This window comes from Pituophis catenifer, unplaced genomic scaffold, assembly GCF_029215685.1.
Source record: "Pituophis catenifer annectens isolate HBS135680 unplaced genomic scaffold, rPitCat1.0.hap2 SCAF_2, whole genome shotgun sequence".
NCBI classification, from domain to species: Eukaryota; Metazoa; Chordata; class Lepidosauria; order Squamata; family Colubridae; genus Pituophis; species Pituophis catenifer.
The window spans coordinates 239,536,249-239,558,601 of NW_027256882.1; the positions used below are offsets into that span (position 1 = coordinate 239,536,249).

General features: G+C 33.9%; 1 protein-coding gene across 2 annotated transcripts in view; it reads left to right on the forward strand.

Annotated features, from left to right (window-relative positions):
- FBN2 (fibrillin 2) overlaps positions 1 to 22,353 on the forward strand; it is a 115,636-nt gene that overhangs the window by 18,303 nt on the left and 74,980 nt on the right. For both annotated transcript variants that reach the window (XM_070935681.1, XM_070935682.1), the window contains exons 6-12: positions 5,588 to 5,785; positions 9,516 to 9,641; positions 13,907 to 14,032; positions 16,558 to 16,710; positions 17,736 to 17,939; positions 19,828 to 19,965; positions 21,652 to 21,771. In XM_070935681.1, coding sequence (XP_070791782.1) covers positions 5,588 to 5,785; positions 9,516 to 9,641; positions 13,907 to 14,032; positions 16,558 to 16,710; positions 17,736 to 17,939; positions 19,828 to 19,965; positions 21,652 to 21,771 — 1,065 coding nt within the window. The remainder of the gene's footprint in view (positions 1 to 5,587; positions 5,786 to 9,515; positions 9,642 to 13,906; positions 14,033 to 16,557; positions 16,711 to 17,735; positions 17,940 to 19,827; positions 19,966 to 21,651; positions 21,772 to 22,353) is intronic.

Here is a 22,353-nt window from a genome sequence, read left to right on the forward strand (position 1 = left end):
CAGTGGTTAGAGTGCAGTACTGCAGGCTACTTCTGCTGACTGCTGGCTACCTGCAATTTGGCAGTTGAAATCTCACCAAACTTGAGGTTGACTCAGCCTTCCATCCTTCCGAGGTGGGTAAAATGAGGATCCAAATTGTTGGGGGCAATATGCTGACTCTGTAAATCACGTAGAGAGGGTTGTAAAGCACTGTAAAGTGATATATAAGGCTAAGTGCTAAGTGCTATACAGGCAATCCTCTACTTATAATGGTTCATTTAGTGACTGAAGTTAAAATGCCATTGAAAAAAGTAACTTAGGATCATTTTTCACACTAATGACTATTGCAGCAATGTTTTGCTTAGCAACAGAAATTGTGGGCTCAATTGTGGCCCTAAGTTGAGGACTGCTTATATTAGTAAAGATATAACTGAATTAGAACTCTTCATGCTTGGTTAGTTTATGGTTCAGTGTATTGTGCCCCATGCGGCAATCCAAACTAAAAAATTCCTGAGAAACGACTACTTACGCTTGAATATATCTTTCAGTGGAGCAAAACTCAGGTTTTGTATAATTAATTCCAGTGCTGAATTTCTCTTGCTACCAGAAAATCTTTCATTCTGTTCAAATGTAGTAAGTTAAGTCTGTTATTTGACATATTATACTCCAGGATAATAAAGAAGAGGTCTTAGCTTTTAGTGACATTCCTTGAATAGTGTATCATGCACCATAACATTCCTAGTCCATCCATTTCTCTTAATAGAATTTAATATATAGTCTCCTGATGGTTTTTATTCCCATTCTCTGAAATAGTTTCAGTTGATGTGAATCCTCCTTAATAATATGGAGTTCAAACTGATTTTTTAATGTAGAGTCTTATCAATGCAGAATAAAGTAGATGCAAATTAGAATTCTTTGAATATAACCAAAAGCAGCATTTGTCTTTTTTTTTGTGCACTGTTGATTTATATTCTTTTATAATCAATTATTGTTCTGAGATCTTTTTCAAAATAACTTTTGTAAAGCTAGCCGTTACCTGTTCTGTACTTATTATTTGATTTTGGTTACTTACATGGATAATTTTGTAGTGTTGACTGTCAAATTTCATTCTACTGTTTTCAGTCTATTTCTATTCAAAATCTGTTATGAATTCTACTTTCTTCTACCATCTAAATTATCCCTCCCAATATTGTGTTGTCTGCAAATTTTGTAACTGTTTTTATCTCATCTAAATATAGGTAGTCCTCAACTTACAACCACCATTGAGCCCAAAATTTATGTTGCTAAGTGAGACATTTGTTAAGTGAATTTTGCCTCATTTTACCATCTTTCTTGCCATAGATCCTAAGTGAATCACTACAACTGTTAAGTTAGTAACATGGTTGGTAAGTGAATCTGGCTTCCCCATTGACTTTGCTTGTCAGAAAGTTGTAAAAAGTGATCACATGAACCTGGGACACTGCAGCCATCATAAGTATGATTCAATTCACAAGAGTCTGAATTTTGATCACACAACTGTAGGGATCCTCCAATCCTGCAAGTGTGAAAAACGGTCATAAGTCACTTTTTTCAGTAACTTTGAACAGTTACTAAACGAACTGTTGTAAGTCGAGGACTACCTGTAATTAATAAAAATGTTGACTGTTAAAGGCCAAACACTAGATTTGGTGGCATTTTTCTTGATCACCTTTCCCCAGTTTATTTATCTATATATGCATTCCACCAATTCCTTTTGGTTCAGTGTTATAACAAACAATTATGATATACTTCTGAACTTATTTTTTAGTGAATTATACAGTCACTTTTTTGTTGTACTTAATAAGCTTTTCCTTCCCTTCATTGCCTTGTTCTACCCTGCCCTGGAGCTTATTAAGCCAACAGGAAGCTAAATAAATCTTTATTGTACTCTAAGCAAAGTTATTTCAGGGAAGGCATAGTTCAAGTAGAAAAAAGGGAGGCTGCATCATATTCTAGAGGGTTGAGAAGTTTCTTAAAGTCAATCATGGCAATGGTTTCCCTTACAGTTGGTCCTTGTCCCATACTCAGTGTTAAAAATCCTACACCATACCAAAGAAAACCCCAGCTACATTCTTTCCAATCCTGTTACTGTAGCATCAACAGAAGATTGGGAGGCTCATATCTATGCTAGCAGAACCCTTAATTGATATATCTCTGGGAAAGGAAAAAGGAAACTTGTTTTACATGATGGCAGAAGGGGATTTTGTCCTCGCCTTAATTCCTTACAACCAGCATACCTTTGACTTAGGCTTGCAGTCTTACTAAGTTGCAAAGAAGAATGGTATGTCTGGTAACAAAGTTCAACAATAATTTGTGCATTTTCCTAAAGGAAGATGTATGTTTTATATCAGGGCTCTCCTACCCCTGGGCCCTGGACCAGCACCAGTCTGCGCTGCCCCAGGAACCAGGCTGTACAAGCGAGTAAAGCCCTATTCACACATGTGCAGGATCCAGGCACTTCACAAAACCACGCGCCCTGGTCTGTGGAAAAACTGCCCTCCACGAAACTGGTCCCTGATGCCCAAAAGGCTGGAGGCCATTGTGTTAGATTACACAAAGCAGTGAAACTAAGTGCTAAACAGACAGTAAATCTATGCTGGTAACTTAAGTATATTATTACTCAGTAATGTACATTACAATGTGTGTAAGTATAATTTTGTATATTTTATAAGATGCTCTGCTTACTTCTTAATATCTGTATTCGGAATTGTAAATTTAAATAATTTATCATATCAACATTTATATATTATATGTAAATATAAAACCTAAGTATTTTATAAGGCAATTGGAATAAACTATTTTACTTAATACATAACATACGTAGTTTTCCTTCATAATAGCATCTTAGAATGATAAAGCATGACTGCTTATTCAGCTATCTTGGTAGCTAGCTGAAGGCATAAGGGTGAAAAGTAACTAACCATTGAAATTATTACAATATATTTAATTGTCAAGTTACAAGAAAGTAGTTTTGGGGAACTTTCCTAGGTACATTTTTCTATATAAATATTTATATTCATTATTGTACAGTTGCCTGTGGTTAGCTCTATTCCTGGTGTAAAAGACATACATTCTGGTTTTTTTTAGAATAAAACCTAGAACAAAATGGAAACATTCTTTTTAAATGAAATGTATTTTATAAATATAAATTTGTAAGATGTAAATTTCATTTAAATCATGAGAAAATAACAAAAGGTGATGGCATTTTTTTCCCATTTTAATTTGCTTGGGAAAGTGAAGGTTTTAAATTGGTGCCAGAAAGATTGTAATAGAGATGCCAGATACATTTCTTTAGGGAAGACATTCCATAAGTGGGATGTCACCCTCAAAAGCTTTTTCTTTAGTTGTTTCTTAGCTTGTTTTCAGTAAGCCTTTTCTGGCATTTACTTATATTGGCTGCTTGTGACTCAATATAATTCAGCCCAGTTATGTATCTTACTATAAAGAATCCACCATCTACACATCAATAGCAGTCATTAAAGGTTGTGAAATATTTCTTTATCATTTTGTTTTTCCAATGCTTGAGATCCCAATGCATGTGAGCATATATACTTTATATGTGTGTTTCTGTGTATCATTTTTAAGTAAATAATTGGAATTTCTGAATTTAAAATACTACAGATATTCAGTACCCTTTATTGACTTTTCTGTTCATAAGATATATATTTTAACAAAATTAAGGAAACTGTATTTCATAATAAATATTTAAGAATTTTATATGAACATAGTTTAATGAGTAAAATAATTATCCTTACATGATAATGATACAACCTAGAATTTCTAGAAAACTAATGTTTGCAACTTGAAACATTTTTGTTCCTCAAGTTCTATATCTATATTCATAATTATTATTTATAATCCTCTAATTTTCCTTATTTACCTTCTGTAAAGCCATCCAACTCCTTATGATAAAGCTGAAGACAGTGGTTAGTCTGCACAAGTTGAGTAGAGTGAAATGTCCTATTATTTTGAAATGTGTGTGTGTGTGTGTGTGTGTGTATGTGTGTGTCTTGCTGATTCATAATATATATGTAGGTGCTTTTATTTTATTTTATTTGGCATATATTGACTTGGAATTTATTAGTATGATGAGGAGCCTTTTTTCAGCTCTTCTGGCTTTTTGTCCTTTGTAGTTTGTTTATTTTGACAGATGGACACAAACAATTCCAGTCAGAAACCGTCCTTTCCCTTAATCAATTTTGCATATGGACAAAATACATATTCCTTAAATTCAAAGATTCCAGGGATAATCAGCAGAGTAAGTTTTGTGACAAACAGAAGAGTGCTACCAGGAGCTGCTACATTAAATAAAGCCCTGTCTTGTTAAAAATTACTAACAGTAATTGTTAGTATACCTGGAATAGACTCTTAACTAGTTCCCAGCTATAATTTGCATTGCTGTCCTTACTCATGTATTAGAGGACAGAGTACCTGAAGAAGGAAAGAAAGCCTAAAGGTGTTTCATGTGATTGACAATCCTCATTCAGTCCATAAAGTTCTAATTGGTCTATCCATATTGCCCGGAGAAGGCTTTAGACTACATGTTCAATTTTGATATAATTTTATGATGCATTCACATTTACAAAACTTTAATATCTATTAATTTTTTAAAATGTATATTTTAATATAATATTAAAAGTGTTTTTCAAATGAAAAGCTAAAGAGAATAATGTTAGGAAATCACATCCACACCCTCAATTTACTAGGACTTTCTATGGAACTTTACAAGTCTTGACGCTTAGCTAGTCATTCAAAAATAAATGAAGATTATTCAAATGGTATAATTCAGTAAAATGAATAACCACCGAAAAGGGGAATTGAGACTGAATAATCCAATCTGATAATGTGACTTTCAGTTTATTATAAGCCTAATCATGGGAGATATCACCCAGGGAAATATTTCCATGTTGGTTTGAATACAGACATCATCTAATGATGGAGGAGAATGTATTTCAATTAAGTTATTAATTGAATTTAACTCCTTTTTAATATCAGGAACAGGATAGAAGGTTAAAATAATCTGATTACAATTGTAAAACAAATGTTTACAGAAGTAAATATATAATCGTTTATTTGTTAAATTTCTGGTCTTGCAAATATTTAAATAACATGGCTATACTATGTTCCCCCCCCCACCTTAAGTGATAACTTTTTGCATATGATCGTTTTCTCAAATACCTTCTTTACCTGGATTATCTTTAATCTGTTTACATTTGTGTGCGTTTTCTGTAAATTGAAATAATAAAAAAGCAGCATTCTGAAATTTGGCATACTGTCAGTTGTATAATGTCTCTCATAATAGGATATTGTATAGTAGAGATTTTTATTACATCCTTCTATTATTTGAAAAGATAAACAAGATACTCTAAGACTAGAGTTTCAGTTTTAATATTTTTGGTGGTTATAAAAAATATTTTAAAAATCATGCCCTTGGACCTTAGAGATCAGTGGTTTATTGGGACAAGAGCATTAATGGGGAACAGATTATTGCATTGGATAACAGAACTAGATTGGAAAATTCCTGTGTGTTTAAACAGATGGGATGGAGGAACACTGCCTGTGCATTAAACTGTTTCCTTTTAATTTCCAGATTATAGAACAGGGCCTTGTTTTATTCAAGTCAACAACCAGATGTGTCAAGGTCAGCTAGCCGGTATTGTTTGCACGAAGACACTTTGTTGTGCAACTATTGGACGTGCATGGGGCCATCCTTGTGAAATGTGCCCTGCTCAACCTCAACCATGTCGTCGTGGTTTCATTCCAAACATCCGCACTGGAGCATGTCAAGGTGAGCAAAGTACTTTGCTAATGTTAAAAGTTTCCCTGCTATATCTTAGAATAAATTATCCAGCCGAGATGATATTTATTCCTTTTTGTATACTGTTTACTATATGTTCAAAATAGCAAATATTTGTGCAAGTATTAATACTTACTAGGTTGCATTATGTTACAATAAAATTAATGTCTTTGGGAAAGAATGACATGCTACAAAGAAAACACGAAGCAAAAAGTACTGTATTGTACATTTGTTAATTAAGACACGGGTTTAATTTCTACATTAAAAAGTTGTACAGTTTTCTTGGATATTAATTATTAGGAACTTTCAAAATGTTTCAAATGCAAATGATCCATTTCAGGTTTTACCTATGATCTTGAGTTTGAAACAACTTTTTGTATTTGAAATTATCTCAATCATTTTGGATATGCTTAAACCAGGGGTGAAATGCTCCCGGTTCGGACCGGATTGCCCGATTCAGTAGCGATGGCGGTAGGTGGTTCAGAGAACCAGTAACAAAAATCCCTGCCCCCCACGTGCCCAGCTGAGCCGCATGATCATCAGAGGCTTTTTTTTTTTTTTTACTTTTAAAAGCATTTTTTTCTTTTGCTGAAAAAATGCTTTTAAAAGTAAAAAAAAAATGCATTGATGATCACACGGCTCAGCTGGGATTGTCAGAGCCTTTTAAAAGCATTTAAAATTCTTTTAGAAGGCTCTGATGATCCCAGCTGAGTTGCCTGATCCAGGGGTGGTTCTACTTAACTTTTCTACTGGTTTGCAACGGGATTGCTTGTTTTGCTCGCGCATGCGCCTTCTGCACATGTGCAGATCACTTCTGATGATGTCAGGGTCAGTGGGCGGAGCCTCCCACCAGTTTTACTACCAGTTCTATAGAACTGGTCGAACCAGGGGCAACCCACCACTGGCCTGATCGTCAGTGCCTTCGGTAGAAAAAATGCTTTTAAAAGGCTCTGACAATCCCAGCTGAGTTGCCTGATTGTCAGAGCCTTTTAAAAGCATTTTTTTACAACCTCCTTAGCCGAAGAGGTTGTAGAAAAAATGCTTTTAAAAGGCTCTGATGATCCCAACTGAGTTGCCTAATCGTCAGAGACTTTTTTTCTTTTAAAAGCAAAAAAAAAAAAAAAAGCTTTTTTTTCATTTAGAAAAACATTTAGAAAAACATTTTTTTTTTATTTTTATAATTTGGTCATAGATTAAGAATCATTAACATTTCTTCAATGGAAAAAATATTTTTATTTCAAGGAGAAAGGGAAACTTAGCATATTTTTGTTTACTGTGAGTACAAGGGGTGCTTGCAGATTTTACTCTGCTAATCGTTGCCAACTATAGGGGGCGGTGCTTATCTCTGTTTCAAGGCCATAAGTAGGAGAATTCCTTTTAATTGCTTAATTACTTCATTTCATTCAACTGTGAAACAGCTTCTTGTGAGGGAGTCAGACAGAGACTTTTTGTAAAGTAATTGTCACTAGAGAGTTCATATATTGCTGTTTGCACATTAATTTGCTACTTAAAAACATCTGTAAATTGTTAGTACTAGCTAATGCTTTCCTGACACACTTGGCTAAATTGAACAATAACAGTGGCAGATAAAGAATGTACTTATACTCATTAACTAAATGTATTAAGTGCCCATTGAAGCATGAGTCCAAAATAGAACATAATTTAAGAAATGAAAAGGTTATTAGAATTAATTAATAAATTAGAAATATTGAAATGATTACAAATACTATGCTTCAGTTAGTATCAAGTTGGGCTGGATTGTATTTTATAGTATTTTAAATGCACAAACATCACCTTTTACCATTTTGTTGTTTAATGCTGTTTCACCATTGATTGTTTCACCTGTATTTCAGTGATTTTCCATCCATTAAAACATTCAGGTGACAGGAAAATTCTGTTTGTGCATTTACTATTTGGTGTTTATTGATATATATAAATTGTTAGTTTTTGAATGATAAACAAGCATGCATGTTTGGAATCATAGAAATTTGCTCATGATTTTATCTTGTTTCCAGTTTGTTGCTACATAGAACAACTGAAAGCAATCCAAGGAAATAATGGTCCAAATGGTATTGATACTACCCCACTGCATTATTATATTGGCATATAAATCAAACCAATAAATAAATAAATAAATATCAACTTTGACAAGATGCAGAATATATGAAACTGCACTCATTTTTCAGACACAATAGAGAAAAATGGGGCTGTTCATAGGTGCTCAATGACTGTTAATTATTAAATTACCAATATTGCTCATATTTCTGAAGACCTTGGTATCAATATTTCCAGATATTTTATGGTAAAGGGAATGTTTATTGAATCATTACTGTTGCAACTACTAACTCATTAATTGAAGAGCTATTAAGCTTTTTCAGATAATTCTGTTGTAGACTACTTCCATGTGTAAAATCCTCTTCTTAGAAAGTATATTAATTTTATTAATCTACTCTGAAGCATATTAAACAGCCTAGACTGTGCACCAAAATGGAAATACATTAAAATGGTAAGCCTTAAGAAAACAGGATATGAACATGGCTTTATCTCAGTTTTAATCTAAATGATACATTATAGAAGCTAAAGTATTTTAAATAAATTCAGTAAAACATAAATACTTCCTGCAATTCAATGGTGGGTTGCCCTCAGTTCGCACTGATTCTATAGAGCCGGTAGTAAAACCGGCGGGAGGCTCCACCCACTGACCCTGATGTCATGAAAACACTTCTGCGCATGCGCAGAAGAACGAGCGAAGCACGCGCGCGGCCCCATTGCTAACCGGTAGTAAAGGTAAGTAGAACCCACTCCTGCTGCAATTATACTAAAAACTTGATATTCATTGCTGTGCTAGATGTTCCAAACCTTTTTTTCCACAGTATATATTCTTTCAGATTGTTGGATCTCTGAAAATATTTCTATATTATTATTTTTCATAAGTTTGTTTACTTTAATATTAAAGTATAGTAACTGAGGGAAAGTGAGTTGGATCCATCCAAATGTACATTTCAGGATACATGTGCACAGAAATTTAAAACAAATAGCATTTTCTAAAACTAAAAAAAAAAAAAAAGCTTGCAAGGGTATTTTTTCTAAGATTTATAGTAATAGCAATAGGAATAGCACTTAGACACTGCTTCACAGTGCTTTACAGCCCCTCTCTAAGCGGTTTACAGAGTCAGCATATTGCCCCCAACAATCTGGGTACTCATTTTACCGACCTCGGAAGGATGGAAGGCTGAGTCAACCTTGAGCCGGTGAGACCTAAACTGTCAAACTGCTGGCAGCCAGTGATCAGCAGAAGTAGCCCGCAATACTGCACTCTAACCACTGCACCAACACAGCTCTTAGAACTTGGGCAGCATGGTGGCCTAATGGTGAAGATGCTCGCCTCCTACATGGAAGATTGAGAGTTGAATCCTAGGTAGCAGCAGATGTTTCTCTTTTAGGACAGAAGGAAAAAATATCTGCTGCAAACTGCATGGTGTCAGGAAAGGCATCTGGCCAGTAAATATTTAGCTCCATCCAGTTGCCCGGACTGAAATTACAGGATCATAAAAAGGGAGAAATTTTCCATTGACCTTTCAAGAAATTTCTGTATGAGTTCTGTATTCTAGTTGTTACCAGCAGAAAAATCTTTTATCTAGAATGTCTTGCGGTCAAATAAGGCTTATTTTGAAGAACAATGGAAGATAAATTTTTAGAGTTTATTTTACTTAATTTACAGATATAGATGAATGTCAGGCTATCCCTGGAATCTGTCAGGGGGGAACTTGCATCAATACAGTCGGATCATATGAATGCAAATGCCCTGCTGGTCATAAACAGAATGAAGCAACTCAAAAATGTGAAGGTAAGTGAAATAACTTTAAAAAATAATTTATAGTAGTTGGCACTATACTGCCTTTTGAAAGCATAGACAATGGAAACCCTACAATTTTCATGTTATTTGACCCAAAATAGCAATTGTGGGATTCCTAATGTTAAATAAAAACAATAAAGAACTTTTAAAATCTTTTTAATGCATATTATACTCTTCAAACAAAAATATCATTTGCTTTAAAATACAAATCTGAAAATATAACATTGACATAATTGGAGACTGAGGTTAAAAAAAATCATTTTTTAAATGGATCTCCCATTTTCAGGGATTGAGAGAAGAGTGAGAGAAGTATTTAGTCAATAGATGAATATTTATTTTTTCCTTAATGTAACTGATCTCACTGGCAAGAATCCTGTCTACTCCCTTCCTTTCCTGATACGTGCACAAAGCCAGTTCAAATATTGCAAAGGGGCAAAAGTCTTATAGGCCATATCTAGGCAACATGCCAGGTTTAACATATTAATGATCCATGTTTCTTAAGTGGGAGGCTTGCAGTTTCAGTTATGTTTTAGTTATGTTTTCTAGGGGCAACCAAATTCAGAATGTTGGGTGGCTCCTTTTCTGGTTTTATTAATGCATAGAACTATAAGAATAGGCTTTTTAGAAGCTTCTGAACACAAGATCATACAGTTTTAAGTGCTTTATTAATAATAATACCAATAACAAAAAAAAAAAAAAAGAACATTTATTCATTTGCATGCATCTGCAAAAATTTTCTGGTATATTGGTGGAATTATTTATTAGATACTTATTAGATACTTATTTGATGAAAGTATTTTAGCAAATAGATGCATTCTTCCTTGTATTCCTTTATTTTCTCCTTACTTTACAAGGAGGAAAACTGTTTTTCCTGGCAGGCTGGCTTTTTATTAATTTATTCCATAGCTGGGAATTGGCAATCAGTTTTATAGCTATGTCTACTCCTGTTTTTGATGCCTGGTCTTTAAATATCAGTTCTTACTTCCCTGGCCTTGTTAGGACTTAAAACAATGACACAACTACGTTTTCTCCAGTTAAAAAGTTTCTGTATCCTTGTTAATCTTTAATAAATAGTTCCATATACATTTACTTTGGAGGTACTGTAGAGATGAATAAAAAAATCATACCATCTGCTAGGGGCCACTTCTAGTGTAGCTAATGGATTTATTACTTCTACATCACACATTTTAAGTGAACACTGCAACCTTTGAAAGAGAAGGGTAAAATTTAAAAAGTGCATCTAGTAAGATATGTTTGTCTGAAGTTACTTTAAATATGCCTTCTACATATTTATAAATCAACTTATTTTCATGCAATAATGGACTATAAAATTAACTATAGAAACAATCTTCCATATGAATCTGCCTTGAATAAGATATGTATTGCTCATTCTTCTATATATTCCATTCTATATATTCTAGCCATTAAGAAGGCTAGCTTTATGAGAATATGGGGCAAGGTTCTTTTCTGGTTTTACATTCTTTGCATAATTCATTTTATAACGAGTTTAATATTTTATTAAATGATGTTAACTGTATAAACACTATTTTTAATAATTTTTCCTTATTAATTTTGATATATAGATGTTTGTTATTTAATTTATTATTTTTATTGTATTTTTATTACAGATTACAATTTCTAATTCTTTTTGGTTTTCTAATTTATTGTTTTAAAGTTTAAAATTTTTAAGTGCATTTAGTACTACGTGGTGGTTCAAAAATACTGTTAAGTAAAAAAAATATCCCTTCTGAACTTTATCACATGTTAAATTACTGGCTAACTATATATGATTTTTCTCATTTTTAAAGGAACAAAATAATAGAAAGATAATAAAAGAATAAGGTCGGGATGGAGAATAAGACTATACTTTTACTCTAATGGAATCACTTCATTGATTCAGTTGTGATTATACATACTTCTTGAAGAAGGAAATAGAAGCAGTTTGTACTGCAGAAACTTAAATATTTTTTCTCAGCTTTGTTTCCAAATCCTACAGCAACTTAGTGTTTCCTTCCATCATCTAGGTACAGAAGCAACAATGCATGTATGCACTACTTTGTTTAAATCAATAAGGATGGCTGCAATTTTCAAAACACAAGGAAATGTAATTTGGATAGTCAGGTCAAAATTTGGAGTGGGACATCACTATTTTATTAAGAAATCTTTGCTTCTGAGATGAACTTCTCATTCATGGCTATTTTTTACAACTTATATAGCATGTACTAATTCCTTATCTACTATAATAGAGATGTAATTATATTTAATAAATCTATGCATGATTTACAATGTGAAGTATTCTTTAGTATTATTGCTTTAGAAATGATACTATCACTGTAGTAATACTACTGAAGATTAGAATTCTGAGTATTAATATACATATTGAAGTATGGTAGTCCTCTACCTTCCTATAGATTGTGTTTTGGGGTGGAATGGGAATAGAAGAAATGTTATTCTACTTGGCCTCAAATAATTGTGAAATACTTTTTCAAATACATGTTTTCATTATACTCCATTACCATTTTTGTGCTCAAAGTGAACATAACAAGTCAAAGAAATATGATTATCTGCTGTATTACCTGAAGTGATATTGAATATAAGTTCTGGATCTTACAAAAAAGTATGGACATACTTTCAATCTGATACAATAAGAAATATGTACTGTCCTATCAATTTGGGCATAGGGATGAGGTGCTGTGTACATTGTACTGCTGAGTGCAACATGTGCATGTTGTATAATCCAGTGTGTAAAAGAATAGTAATTAGAGAGATCTGAAGTATTTACTTGATTAGCTTGATTACAAAGAAGAAGTCTTACTTATCAGAAAAATAATATGTATGAAACTTACATATGCATATTTCTAGTATCCAGCAGGACTGTCCCCCCCCTCCCCAAAAGAAGAATCTAGATTTCCAGAAAATTCTGCACAGGTATCATTTTCTGTATATAGGTAATGGTATTAAAAATGACTGTCCAACAGAACATTTGACAGCTACAGAAACAAATAACAGTGATGTTCTTACCTCATGTTAAACAAAAGCATCCTTTCTAACATTGGTCCCTTCTGACCTACACTTTCCAAAATGTGTGTGCTTTATTAAAGTGATATAGCCAACAGAGTGTGACATGAATCGTAACAGCTGCCCTGACATACTTTCTTCAGAAAATTTCAGTTTAAAATGCTGTTAGAAATTTGGTATGTATCTCTGTTCTGAGATTCATAGATAAGTCTTCTTTCTTGACAGATCTTCACTACATTGTTTTGTCTTCCATTAATCTTTTTGATATGTACATGTGGGATTTCTGTAGTCTAAACATCTTTTAAAACATAGAGGAACAGAAATATAAATAAACTGAAGGCATTATTTTCAAGAAAGCTATAGTGTTTTGACCCTCTTACAGGGGTGAAATCCAGCAGGTTCTGACAAATTCTGGGTAGTGGAAATTTTGAGGAGTTCGGAGAACTGGCAAATACCACCTCTGGCTGGCCCCAGAGTAGGGTGGGAATGGAGATTTTGCAGTATCCTTCCCCTGAAGTGGGGTGGAAATGGAGATTTTGCAGTATCCTTCTCCAGCAACGCCCATCAAGCCACACCATGCCCACCAAGCCATGCCCAGAGAACCGGTAGTAAAAATAAATAGATTTCACACTGCCCTCTTACCTGAATTATTAAAAGCCTTCTTGTCTTTTGAAAATTGCAGCCACATTGTTGTTTTTACACCTGGCTAATGAAACAAAACACTGTGTTTTAATTTTTTCTAACAAAAGAGACTTTCCCCCATGCTTATCATCTTTCATAATTATATATTTTGTATCAGTGTAGGATTTTTACATAGATGAGATGCTTTTTTGTTGATGAGATTTAATATCCATTTTATGTTAAAGAAGTGTCTTATCTCCCCCCCCACAGTTTAGCTTTATCCTATATACATTTTCTATAGTATAATGACATTTTGTTACAGTTGAAGATCACAAATATAGTATAGGATTTCCTATACTCTATTGAGTATGCCCCATTACTTGATATCTTTTTAAATATGCTAATATTAGTTCTGGAAATTAGATATAAAAGTGCAGGAGAATTCAATATTTGTAGATATATATCAAATAATCAGAATTCCAGCTTGCATATAGAGCCCAAGATAGTGCACTCATGGATATCATATTTAATAACATAAATATATTTAAATATAAATTTAATTCTAATTAAATATAATTCTTTGTGGAGAATCATTCTTCATTTGTTTAAATCTGTAGATATTAATGAATGCAGCCTCATCCCAGGAATCTGTGATGCTGGTGAATGTTCCAATACAGTTGGAAGTTATATTTGTTTATGTCCACGTGGCTTTGCGACATCCACAGATGGCTCTCATTGCATTGGTAAGTTACCATACCCCAAAGTAGCAATTTTTAAGATCCTTTCTATGGATTTTTCTTTTTTATTTTTATTTCATTTGTTACTAGTCTCTCAAGTAACTTTCTAATCTTTACCCTATTCTGCAGTGGAAGTTACTTGATTCTGAAGATCTTGTTCAGAGAACATTGTATCAGATGGTATGCAGTATTGTGTTCTCAATTATTTTGGGAAGAGAAAATGTTATGGTCTTATGTATTTTTGCCTTTTTTCTACACTTTTTTTTGTAAGAGATCATTTTGTACTCTTTATCCTATATCAGAAAATCAACTCAGCCGGGAATATGCTAGGTATCAAGTTAGTAGCTCAAAGACTTCAGAATAACTTGGTGAGATTTTCTGCACTAAAAAGAAAAATTCATGAATGTAAACAAGCATCCATCATAAACAGACAGTGGGGAGGCCAAGAGAAGAAATCCAAAGCTTTTCTTCTGAAAGGGGGGTAGTTCTTCAAGAGGGCACAGAAACTCAGAGTAAATTCTGAGGCACTATTCTATGGTACTGTTCCTCAGAAACTGCCATCTATCTTACTGTATATGGTTATCATTTCTGCTGAACAATAAAGATACACTTTCTGGCCACATTTGTCATGGTTTCCCTGGGAGCTTAGAAGGCACAATTAAATTATTTATTACAAGGAAATTTCTTTGTACATAAGCCTTATAGAAAGGTGCTACAGACCTTTTCTTATAAATGCCTGCTAATCCATCCAAGTGATCTCCTAGATCCGTAATGGCAAACCTATTGCACGTAACCTATTGCACCAACCTGGTGTGAGACACCCCCCCCCCCGCTGCGCCCTGTTTTGGCTTCCAGGTTGGTGCAGGAGGCTTTCCAGGGCCAAAACGGGGCACGGGGCCTCACGCAGTCCCACGTGGCCCGTTTTGGCTTTCAGGTTGGTGCAGGAGACTTTCCAGGCCCAAAATGGGGTGTGAGGCCCCCTGTGCCCCGTTTTGGGCCTGGAAAGCCTCCTGTACCAACCTGAAGCCAGAACAGGGCGCAGGGGGCAGAAGCACATATGTAGGGGGGCCAGGGCGTATATGCAGGGGACACATGCACATGTGGGGACGTGTGTATGGGGCGCATGTGTGTGGGGCACTCACATTGCATTTTGGGTGTTCAGGCACGCGCACATGCATTCATGCGCATGCATGCTTTGGGCACTTGGCACCAAAAAGGTTAACCATCACTGTCCTAGATACAAATACTAAGTAGCAAATTCACAACCCCAAGTTAATTTCTAGCCACAAGATTCCTGAAAATATCCATCTGACAAACTTGATAATCTAAGTCAACAAAAGATGTACAAAATAAAAGTAGATTAGTATGCCAATTATAAAAAGATAATTAAATGTAATTAATATTAAAAATATTATGGAGATGCATTCAAATGTCTCTTTAAAGATTGATCTGAATGTGTTATTCTGTAAATAGTTTTCTTGATTGAAAATAAATCTATAGCACCTGCCTCATCCATCATTGATTTTCATTTAGAAAATTAAAATTAAATTGTGATCTAAATTTAAATAAGGCAGAAGAGGATAAATGTATTGGGTGAAGAATCAATTTATTAAAAGCGAGGGGTAAAAAGTGATGACTTTTTTAATCCAAGCATACACATATTCTATTCTGACCAGACTCATTTTTCCCACAAGACTTGCCAATTTAAACCTATGACACTTTTCACAAATCAGTAATTTATAAAATGTGGCTAATTTGCTAATTGCTATTCTAATATTTCTCACCTTGACAACTTTAAAATCCCTGACTTCAACTTCCAGAATTTCCCAGATAACACTGGGTTATTTTGACAGCTCACAGTAATTTCCTCATGCCTTTGAATCCAGATGGTTGAAGTCCCAATAGTTAAGTTTCAGCATATTTTGGTCTAGTCACCATTTCAATTAGTGATCATTAGTTTTTAATATTTTTAATAATAATTATTATTATTTGTGAAGAATTGTTTCTTAACTTTATTGTACACTGCCCAAAGTTGCTTGTTTTGGGAGATGGATAGCTATATAAATTTGAAAAATAAATAAATACATTTTATGGTTCTAGTTAGTTTTTAAAGTACTGTGTGGGGGTTTTTGAGGAAAAGGGGGAGGATTTGTATTTATAATAGAAGACTTTTCTATATCACTCAGGGTCACTTTGTTAAAAATGGATGTCTATATACCGGTAAGTGCTGTAACTAAATAAACAAATCATTTCTTCTTCCCACTGTGAGTTGCAGTGAAAGAGGAAAAGTCTGAAGTAGTGCCTAAGTATGGAGTCACTTGACTGATTTGTGATATAGATATAAATTTATTTGCATACTTTTTTCTTTTTTTGTCTGTGGCCTTCCCAAATGTTCTTAGCTATATTCACAACAATGGTGGGTCACAAATTGCAGAGGGTAGTGTTGCCTGTTTCACTGATTATATTTATAATAGTTAAGAAAATGTTTTTACTAAATGCTCCATTAATAATTTTTCAAAATTAATATCCAGATCAAAGAGCAGGTACTTGTTTCTCCAGTCTGCTGAATGGTCGCTGTGCACAAGACCTTCCAGGCAGGTTTACCAAGATGCAGTGCTGTTGTGAGTCTGGACGGTGTTGGGCTCTTGGATCCATTCCAGAAATGTGTCCTGTTAGAAGCTCTGGTAAATATCTTAGTTGTTAAAATTACTAGAAAAACTCATTTTAATATCAATCCTGAAATCATGAAAAGGCTTACTTTAAAGTATTTATCAAATTAAGCCCCACTGCTTCTGATTTGTTATTGATCGAGCCAGTTTTTCCCATTGTTATTTGAAGTAATTCTTTAAAACAAAATTTATTTGAGGGAATTATTAATCATTTTGATTTAATGAAGCAACTTTCATTTCATTACATTGTTAAATTAAAATGATAACAATTTTTTATATCTTTATTCTGTTGGATCCTCGAAGAGTGAGGTTACATACAGAAAGCTTCAACCAACAGAATGTTTCTGAAATAAAAAAGCATCAAGCAAATTTACTTATATGAGCTGCTTGTCTGCATAGAGAAATGATAATTTCCTATATTGCACTAAAGAGTTGTTCTATATAGAAGTCCTTTTATCCTTTAAGCTAATTGAAATACAACATCTTCAGTTAGTAGCTCATTGACTTGCTGAGTAGGACAACAACATTTGTAGTGGCTGATGGAGAATATTGATGTGGGAAATAATTCAGAGATATTCTTCATTTTAATGTTGCCTCTATTATCTGCATCTATGTAGATTTGAACTAGCTTTTATTTTTTCTTTTGGTTATTTCATTTACTTTGATTAGAATAATCTTTTTCTTATTAAAAGCCTACATCATTTCCTGAGAAATGTTGACTTAGAGTGTGATTGTATTGGAAGTGACTTAAATTTTATGTAAATGTTCACCGTTATCACCAATATTTATCATATAGTAAATTAAATCTAAATTGTTAACTAAATAAAATGTATACTAGATCTAATAAAATGTTATACTCAAGTACTTGAGTACTATCTACTCAATAGTTACTCATTTTTGTATGTGAAGAATAGTAAATCTTACGTGAAATCCTGTTTTTCAAATACATTGATGTCTGTATGCTTTTTTTGAAAGATGTGTGATCTTATAATTTGCATTTTTTGGAAAAACGTGATTATAAATGTTTTTAATTTTTGTAGATGAATATCGTGGGCTTTGCATAGATGGCATTCCTGTTATAGGGGGTTCCAGGCCTGGTGGCACAGGAGGAAATGGCTTTGGCCCAGGAACAGGATTCATCCCTATTCCTAGTGGAAATGGGTTTTCCCCAGGTGTGCATGGAACGGGAATAGGAACTGGTGGCCAAGGTCCCACAGGAAATGGCCCCATCATTACAGGACTAAGTAAGTTGCTTGATTGCATAATTATAAAACTGAAAGCTCTTACAGTAAACCTTTTCTGGTTCATGCTTAAAACTAATAGGATTTTTTATGTCTACTTTATAAAATATGGCTAACAATGTAAACTTTTTTTTTTCAGTAAAAAGTAAATGTGATTTCTTTCCATTGCTTCTCAAGTTGCTTCACATTCCCAGCATACTCCAATTGCACTTATGAACCATTCAATATGTGCAGTATTATGCATCCTCAATTTTTTTAAAAAATCTTCTTATATTTTAAGCCTATATCCACAACCAATGACTAATTTAATCTTACGTAAAATTTCAAATTTATTATATATTCTAACCAGTGGTGGGTTTCAAAATTTTTTTACTACCGGTTCTGTGGGTGTGGCTTGGTGGGCATGGTATGGCTTGGTGGGCGTGGCAGAGGAAGGTTACTGCAAAATCCCCATTTCCTCCCAATCAGCTGGGACCTGGGAGGCAGAGAATAGATGGGGGCTAGTCAGGATTTTTAGTACCAGTTCTCCGAACTACTCACAATTTCTGCTACCGGTTCTCCAGAACTGATCAGAACTTGCTGAAACCCACCTGATTCTAACTAATTTTTGATAAAAAACATTAATTGATCTACTTTTGGTCTTTCCATGTTTTCATGCATTATGGGTTCTCTTTCCAATTTCTTCTTGATAGGGAACAGAAACTGGCAGTGACACCCACACTCTCTAGCTGCTTTCTTTAGATTAATGAAAGAAGTATCCCAATGAAAGGTGTACCTCTTTTGGGCATCTGGGAAAACACAGACAACTCTTGTATTGCAATGTTGTGATATTGCTTTCATCAGTCCCCACTGGTGGATGCCAGTGGAACCTGATTTCTAGTTCCAAAATTGCGGTACAACCAAGTTATGTAAGGAATGAAAAATGATGAATCTCAACGTTATGTGAGAGAAATCTGCAATTCTGCTTAAATTAAGAAGAAACCAAACAAAAACTAATAGGAAAATACATATGTGCAACTAGTCACTTAGTGACCAAAGTTAGGATAGTTGCCCCCAACCTACTTGCAACCTGGTTTCAAAGTTATGCCCACTTTAGTGCTCCTGTTGTCATTCACCCTTATGATTGAATGCAGGTATGTTGCAGAGCTGTCCCCATAGATCCCTCTCACCAATCCTGGCCCACTGGATCTCTGCAGGCCTTTTCCCTGCTCCCAAGCTAGCCACTCAGGGAGCCTCAAGCCGGTTGCAGAGGTTACAATGTGTGCGAAGCTGTTGAAGCTTCCAGGCCTTGGGCTTGTTTCCTAATCAGCCACTCAGCCACCTACGGCTTTGCAGGACTTGGCCTGTTTTTCAGCCAGTTTCAGGACCCAGCAGCACTCAACTCATCTTTCTCCTTTTGCAACTTCTGAGAGAGGCACCCAGCAGATGTGAAGCTCAGCTTTCCTACAGAGGAAGCCTTGTAGCCTCCTGTTATTCTGCAAGCATGTGCTTTTCTTGAAATCCTTAGGAAATCTCCATTTTTAAGGAAAAGGGAGCCTCCGTAACATGAAGCCTCCTTTGAAATAGAATTCTCTATAGGATTGTGAGAATACCACTTTCTTTCACAAAGAAATCCTATATCCATCAAAAAGAACTCCTGAAATAAACAACAAGCCCTTACCTTGGCTGAGCTGTTTGAAACCCTTGTTGTCTGGTCAAGTTTAATTTGAAATGTTTCCAGCATCTTCCTCCATTCCATTCTAAAACAGATTCCACCAATGCAATTGACTTCAGAGAACATTGAGTTCACCTAATAATACAATACTTTTTTATTTAATGTTAAAAAATAGTAGTTTTTTTTTAAAAATAAGAACTTTAGAGGTAATAATCCAAAACTCATGTTGTTTTATAGCAGTACTCAATCAGACAATAGATATCTGTAAGCATCATCCAAATTTATGCTTAAATGGGCGTTGCATCCCAACAATTTCCAGTTACCGGTGTGAATGCAATATGGGATATAAGCAGGATGCCAATGGAGACTGTACTGGTGAGTGCAACTTCCAATTTCATATTTTTTCTTATTATATATCTTATTATATCCTTCTTTAAAAATCAGACTTTTAGAAATGTCATGTTTCTGATTCTGGTGCATTTTTGTAAGCTCTGATCTATCTGAAATGTAGATTGATATGTTTTAGATGAACTGATAACAATAAAATGATTTTTATTTGTATTCATCTCACCAACATAAAGCCTTTAAAAGACATATCAATCAAAGGAAATGTTTCCTGTTGGAGAGGTGGTGTTTGTTTGTTTGTTTTTTTACAAAATGTATATAATTAGTAACATAATTGCTAGGTAAGTATAATTAGAGTATAGCCCTTTGCTTCTCAAGACTTTTTAGAGAAAAATGATAGGAAAGCCTTTGCAATATCTAGGTAATCAAATGCTTGACAAATTCATATAAGCAGCATATACTGAACTATTAAAATATGCTCAGAAACAACTCCTAATACATATTTCAGTTACCAGCTCCAAATTTCCAACTACAAATTTATGAATTCATTTATAAATTCTCCGTAGAAGTATTGGTTCTGAAATAACTGCCTTCTGTGGACAAAACAAAATAACCTAGTTTGTAATAAATTCCCATGTAAGTTAAAATATTAAAGAGTGTACTTGGGAGGAAAGTGTTAAGAAAACACTGAACAATCATAGGGCAGTTTGAGTAGTATGGTTGAGAAATTACAAAAATGTCAAACACAGTGTGATTTCATACAATTTTTTTCTGGGTAAGGGTTTTTTTTTTTAACTTAAAGACAATGTTTGATTTTATTCTGTATGCATTGATCTGAATAGAAAGAAAATATTCTTTCTGTTAAATTCAGAGATAAAGTACTATGCATATAGTGTGCCCCTTTTTGGACTTAACACACATACTATTTTTTTCTAAGCATACTTTAGAAATTTAGAAATGGGCACACTGCCAAACAAAGCATTGGGCTAGTCACATGTAATCTTTACTTCCAAAGAATATCTAAGGGGCCATTATTTTTTGTTCCATAGTGCTTCTTGGCAAAAGTACTGTTGGGAAAAAAAAATGTTGGATTCTCTAATAACTGCAGTTTGCTCTGCAGAATGCTAGTTGCTTCATTTACTTTTTTAAAAAATAAAACAGCTTAATTTTTTTAAAGTCAAGTGGAGCAGGAAACATGACAGTAACATAAGGAAGTGTCTGCAAGCACAGTGCAGCTCACAATTACTTGAGCAATAGTTTCCCTATAGAATAAGGACCTATGACTAGGGAATACTTTAATGTTATTGTACTTGACTTCTGTGATACTGTATTTTGGTTCGTTTATTAATCATATTTAAAAAATTCAGTATATTTAAATCTCTATAACAAGATCACTAGAGTCAAAACAAAAAAATGGGAATGTAATAATGTTACTAATTAGTTGTATGTAAAAGTCTATATTTAATTATTTCCTTTTGAAGATTTTGTTTGCATGGAATTAAATATTTTCTATTTTTAAAAAAGCAGATTTATACTTTATATTACATTTATTTTAGTTAGAGAATTGTGATTCTTATATTTTTAAAATGGGGAATTGAATTAGTTTGTGATTGATGTAAGCTAATTGTATTTGTTTATGAAATGCTGTATTTTATTAAAAAAAACTACTATGTATAAATTATGAAATCTGATTGCATTCTTTTCTGATGCCAACAGATGTTGATGAGTGTATATCAAATCCATGCTCTAATGGAGACTGTGTGAACACACCTGGCTCTTATTATTGCAAATGCCATACAGGTTTCCAAAGAACACCTACTAAGCAGGCTTGCATTGGTATGGAAATGTTATTTGCAATCTATCAATTCAATGTATGCTTATATTTGATTTGAGTTTGATACTTATTCAACTCTGAAAACAAGATTATTTTGTCTCTTCAATAAACCATGACAATGGTTTAATGTTTACAGGTATTTAATTAAATTTATGGTATAGTGAAGCAAAATTTGACAAACTGTATCATGTTAACTCCGGTGAGCCTACACACATGTATCTCATTTTGAGAATGAACCATGAAAGGATAAACCAACATTGCACATGTACAGTTCTAATAAAACAGTTACTGGTTTTGTTAACAAAATTTCAATGAGCTTTTTTTCCAAACACAGTTTTCATTTTTTTCAAATTAACGTTTGCCAGAAAAGCACTAAAAAAAATCTGAAGAAGCTTCTAGACCCATTTTGATCCTAATGATAGCATTAAAATTATAGTCCACAGGCCTATTGCTTCCTAGCATATATTGGATTCTATTGAACTCAGGTGATAAAAAGTATTCTGCTGATTAGGAAAGCTCAGATTTCAGTATATGATCTCAGACATATCCAGGATATTCTGAGGCTTAAACATGAAAAGCTGTAA